The sequence below is a fragment of the Lates calcarifer genome, linkage group LG15 (genome assembly GCF_001640805.2).
Source record: "Lates calcarifer isolate ASB-BC8 linkage group LG15, TLL_Latcal_v3, whole genome shotgun sequence".
In the NCBI taxonomy this organism is placed as follows: Eukaryota; Metazoa; Chordata; class Actinopteri; family Centropomidae; genus Lates; species Lates calcarifer.
The window spans coordinates 26,140,685-26,146,684 of record NC_066847.1 but is presented as its reverse complement, the minus strand read 5'-3'; the positions used below and the strand labels follow the sequence as shown (position 1 = coordinate 26,146,684).

Genomic DNA, 6,000 nt, shown 5'->3' with positions numbered 1-6,000 from the left:
GCACACACGCACGCAAACAACCCCTCCCCTTTAGACCAGACCACGCCCACGTGTGAGGGGTGATTAATGCGGCGTTCACGTCTTATGGGAATAAGGGCGTGTTCAGAGGATTCCGCTTTTTTTCTGAGGAGCTGTCCTAGTCTGGCAGTTTGAGTTCAGTGTGCTGTTAAAAAAACAGACACGTATAATCTGTAATCAGATTTTGAATAGGTTGCATGAGAAAAATTTTCCCATTTCACACCATTTTTCAAAGAGCTGCTCAACTGCAAGTTATTTCTCCCTTTTCCTTTTAAACAAAGCTGTTGCATAACCTCCTGTATAAAAGTTCAGCCATCAATCAATATTACAAATATGTAATAATCATATTTATGGATTTAATGTACAGAAGAGGATGAAAATAATTTAAAACCTGCTTAAAATACCATAATCAGCTCTACTCTGATATCTGTTCTGTTCACACAACATTTAAACTGTGTAATGTCATGACACAGTTTCCTATAAGACAGGCTACTAATATATACACATTCAGAGGTTGACTTTGGTCTGTCCAGGTCTAAATATTCTTTTGAAAGGTATGCATTTTAGTTTAATTTTATTGAAACATAGGGGGTTGTAAGGTACATCATTAGGAGGTTCATGTCTGCCTAGTTTCCTTCATATGCTTGGAACACAACAGATATAAAAGTAAGATTTGAAATATGATGTGTTTTGTCCCTCAAAATGTAGGTAGAGCTGCATACATACTGTTGTTTCTTGAGAACCATGTGAATAAAGATGGGATCAAACCATAAATGAACTTTAAGTGTATTTTGAACACAGTCAGTTGGTTATACTACATCCAACACTAGACATTCACCAGTGTAAATTTCAAATTCAGTCTCTGGATCATACAAGTGGATTAGTCAACTGGTTTCCTTTTGGTTCCTTCCTGTTTGCCAAAAGATTCTGCCTCTACGAGCCTATTTGACACTGTTAGAACAATGCATGTATTGTGCTGGCTGTAGCAAGCAGATAGCAGAAGTTCATTTGTCATATCTCAGTGTTACAGAGTATTATTATAATACTTTTCAGGACCAAAATGATCACAATGTGGTGAAAATGGACACATGGCAAGAAATTCCTCATGGTACACCATGAACTCAAAAGTTCAAGACAATACTCCACTTTTAATTAAAAGCCCTGCTCTGACAAGCATAATCAGGAGTCAAAACACCAGTAGCTGTGAGGTATGTGTATTGCACAACTGGGGGTCAAATCTCATTGCACCAGGGTTACCTTCCTGCCAAGGTTGTGTTCTTTATCTCCCTGGGCCTTGTAAGTGTATTGCGTAAGACCCTCTGATGTTATATGGCTAAGAGCATCATGAGGAGGTGTACTGTACATTCAGCTCATGTGTTATTGCAATTTAGACTGTTAACTAGTTTAGAACAGGCTGCAGTGACACCAGGGATAACCCAGTAGTCAGTTCATTTTTCATTCTGCCTGGGATATTTCATATGTGGATAAGCTCAAGTGATGGGAACACACCATGGGAGTCTGAAGTGCAAAAGGTCATCAGTCCTGAGCTGTGTGTGTGTGCATTTGTGTCTCAATCAGGACAACAGGGGGCTCACACTGTGTCCCCCTCTCAGTGCATGCGTAAACACATGTTCAAAGAGCAGACATTGTGCAGCCACTGCGTCAGACACACACATATGCTCACAAACAAACACACATCATGTCACTCAAATTCAGGGTTCCACCATGCAACAAAGCATTCCTCCTATGAGACACATTATGTTGATTTCATCTCATCAGACATTCAGCATCACACAGGTCTTTTGTTGAAATTGATTGATCAGATACATAGTAGGCTAGCTAACATCACAAAACAAAGTCAACATAAGCCACCTGCTGATAGTCTGTGTCACTGTGTCCATCACTCATAAGTCAGGGAGTCAGGACTAACAAAGCTGTGTAATATAAGTCAAGGCAGTTGGTGAATGGCTTTCATTAAAGAGTCTCACAGGACTATGGATGAATATGCTTTTAGTAAATGCTGCCACAGAGGGAACTCAACACTTTTCATAAAATTTACAGCTCATTATTTATTGAGTTTGAAAAAAGGAAACATATCTGTGTTACCTATACATCCAGTACAAAGTGTCTGATGTGATCTAAATTACATGGTTACATAAATCTGAATTTTATTAGTCAATATGATGATTGGGATGGTGACATTCTCCGCCTAAGGCCTTGATTTGAAACTGTTATGGCAACAAACACAAACCAACCAGTACGGTTGGTAAAGGCAAGAGTAAAGCCAAACCTAACTGAATTTATTTCTGTTGTATCATGTGGTGTGATCTTCTGGTAATTCTTGATTCAGAAGTTGTTTATGTTGGCGGGATGGTTAACATGGTTTGGATGCGCAACACAGGCACAAGCTCAAACGCACGTACATAACAAAAATATCATTCACACCCACCCACACGCACAGAGACATCCACCCACCCATACACACCCTTCAGAGATTTGTAAGGCAGATTAGAATGGCTGTAGAGTGAGCATGAATTTTGACCCACAAAAAAGCCTGTGGTCCCTGCAGGAATTTACAGCTCTCTCTCTCTCTCTGGCCAACACAGCCAAGATTACTTGTCTACTGCACTCTGTGACTTATACCACTGAAACAATTTACTTAAAATTACCCTGATCTGGTCAGTAAAGTCCCCAACAACGAGATCATGAGGGTACATCAATTCATGTTTTTACCAGGGGACACCCTCACACTTATAAAATACTTTTTTTTTTTTAGGGGAAACAGTATTTGTCAATGCCACATGCAAGCAAATGAGATAATTCAAAAGTAATAGACACAGCATGAGCCTGACCAGCTTATGCAACTTGTTTAAAACAGATAATGACCACACATCTACAATCTATTTGTCAATATGTACCTCTACACTGTGTATTTCCATTTGATGTTGCAACTACTGCGGATATTTGCATCATTCCACTGCTTCTGGGAGGAGGGCATGGGGGCACAATGACGGGTGTTTCAGCAATCAGGAATGCAGGTTAGGTTCAAGTTCTCTGAGAGTCATTTCATGTGACCACATAGTGATGAGTCAGGGCGACAAACTGCTGCCCGGAATAGTAGCTCATCTGTGGTGTGACAGAGAGAGAGAGGTCATAATATATTTCATGAGGACAGCAGGATGGCCACAGTGTACAGGCAACCACAGTGCTGGGAATGGCACAGGCACATTAGAGTGGTGCTTTCCAGGGCAAGGTTCAACCTACCATCTGTTCAGTCTAACATTTTGCTATTTGCAGAGAAAAATAACGTTTATAAATATAGCAAGTCAGTTTTGTCTTGATTACAAAATTATTTATTGGATCAAATTAGGTAAACAAAAATAACCTTCCCAAAAAAAAAAAAAAAAAGGAAAACAATGTGCAACTTAAAAAGCAATAGCTTATAAAATTTTCATGCTATCAGTGGAATAGCTTTCTATCAAAGATTTAAATAAAATGTATCACGGCGATGATCTTCCTTTAGATTACAAAATATACAATGCTACAATGTGCTGTAGGCTATTGTGTGTAGATGAAATCATCTAGCCAAAATGAAATAACTTGTTCTACTTAGAGAAGAAACAGAAAATATCTTAAGGTTTTCACTCTCAGGATAAAACATACAATGTTAAAAATATTTTTTGAGTGTTGGAACTGAGCATAAATTAAATCTCTATAAAACTAAATGCAACTCCCTTTACTCAGATTTATCTCACAATACACAGCAGCAAGCCTTTACACCTGAATATAGATGCTCTAGGTTTTTCCTCAGATCTAAACATACTTTATCTGTAAGTACACCATTTAATGGTAGTGGTCCACAGTCTTTCTATCAACGATAGCTACTCCACATCGTAAACAACCCTACAGAGGAGCAGAGAAAAACACACTAACACTAGCCTAAATCAAGGCCATAGATATGTAACTTAAACTAGTGCTTTCCTACAACTGCCTTTTTGTAGTTTAGAGCCATTACATATTGGTAGTGACTTGTTGATCAATAAACTAATGTCTTTGCTCGCTGTGGCATTCACCATCGATAAACAACAATAACAGTGTTTCAAAAGTATTGAAATGCCAAGGAAAGGAAAGGTTCATCGATATATGTAATATATCAAACATACCAAGGCATGGTAAATCATATCACACCTGCACAAATCTAAATTTCTGCAGAGTACTGATCATGTCTTTAGATTATGAACAGCAGCACAAATGAAGGTTACAAGCTAAAACAGGAGTATAATGAGTTAACAGGCACTAGTCAGTCATCACCATCTTACTCCTCAGAGCAAAGAACTGTAGAAGTTGGCATCATGGACCAGATCTATGTAAAATAACATACTCAATTCATCCATCCATTGTTTTCTTAAATGAGAGAGATGTTAGATTTCAATAATATTAATTTGTTAAACAAATATTAAGTAGTCCAAATCTGAAAACATCATAAGATCCAACTTATTGCACCCCATAAAGAATTTTTACAGCAAACATCATATACATAACACTGAGCAACTGTATAAGGCATCCATGACTTACTGCAGTACAAGCAAATAAAAAAGATCAGAAAAAAAAAATCTGAAAGTAGCATAAACCATTTAAATTTGCTTTCATTGGCACACATTTTGTACAATGTTCCAGTTAAAACTACTGAATTCAAGTACAGATGGCAAGATATGTTTAGGAGCAACACTATGTTATAAAGATGGACACAAATATTTTCCAGCAAGCCACTGTTAGAAGCTGAGAGATCTGATATTATGGATGGAATTTACTGCAAACCTTTCATCTATTACACCTTACTAGGTTACAGGTGTTTGGCCTATAACAGAGTAACATTCCCCTTCCAAGAGGAAATGTTTAAATCATTGTCCTTTTATATAAAAAAATGTTTTATCAGATAATGACATGAAAATAACAAGTCTCCCTGCTTTACTGTTCCTTAAAAATAGTTCAAACGTAAGGCCCCAGACTGGTAGTGAGAGACGTGAAGTTAAAATAACTTTCACTCAAAATATGACTCAATCCAGTTTTCCAAACGTCTGTTGCAAAAGCACAATGGCAAAAACCAGAATAGAATTTGATAAATAATTTCCTGGTTGCGGTGGTGTGGGCTTCCCTCTTATTGCTGAGGGACTGCTGAGGAAGTTGCCTGGATTGTTCCCAGTCTCCCGTTTACTTGTACTGTCTTTGTGGGCACAGCGACCTAGTTAAAAGAAATACAACATGTCATGTTTGAATTTCTCCACTTTGGCAGTGACAGCAATGATAGTTCATTGAATGCATTGCATCATGGTTTTGTGGAATCTAACTGGAGAAAAAATTGCCTAAACTGAAAAGATGTTATTAGTTAATTTTATGCCTCAACACATCTGAAAGAGATGTGGTCAACATTCCTCTGATTATTTTCTTAATCTTAACACTATTCATTCTTTGCTAGTGGTCCTGTCTAGTTTAAATGATGCAAAAAATAGGAATGCTTAACGTTTCTGGCAACTTTAATTTTACACAGCTGTTGACCTAAAGCTGAACTTCATCTTTTTGAATATCATACAGCATTACAATCTGACTGTCCAATGAACCTTTATACGTGTTACGATCTGCGACTCATTCCCAGTTTCCTGGCTGGTGCAACGCAGGAGAGCTTTGTTCTGCCAAAGATGTTTTCCAGTGAGGAAAGACATGAGAAACCAGACCAAAGATGTGAGAAGGAACAGGACACCGGTTTAAATCATATATTTTTCTGTTGCTGTCTCTGGCTTTCTTGCCTCTATCTGTTCTGTATATGCATATTTGCATGTCTGTTTCTCTTTTGCTCACTCCCTCTATTCTTTGATAAGAGTCTCTCTGGGTGAAATTATGCAGTTTCGTGTGCCAACACTCCACAAAATTTTCATTTTTCCAATGAGACGTGAATGCTGTCAAGACTTCTTCAACAACTTTCAC

At 37.9% G+C, this 6,000-nt stretch overlaps 1 protein-coding gene across 8 annotated transcripts in view; it reads right to left on the bottom strand.

The window, feature by feature from the left end:
• Positions 1-2,003: 2,003 nt before the first annotated feature.
• Positions 2,004-6,000, bottom strand: part of cobl (cordon-bleu WH2 repeat protein) — a 54,966-nt gene continuing 50,969 nt past the window's right edge. For 3 of the 8 annotated variants that reach the window (XM_018685071.2, XM_018685136.2, XM_018685113.2), the window contains one exon: positions 2,007-5,260. In XM_018685071.2, the coding sequence (XP_018540587.1) occupies positions 5,177-5,260 (84 nt within the window). In that variant the 3' untranslated portion in view covers positions 2,007-5,176. Of the gene's footprint in view, positions 5,261-6,000 lie in introns of all 8 variants that reach the window. The other 5 variants (XM_051075930.1, XM_018685145.2, XM_051075931.1 and 2 more) reach the window with 2 other exon arrangements.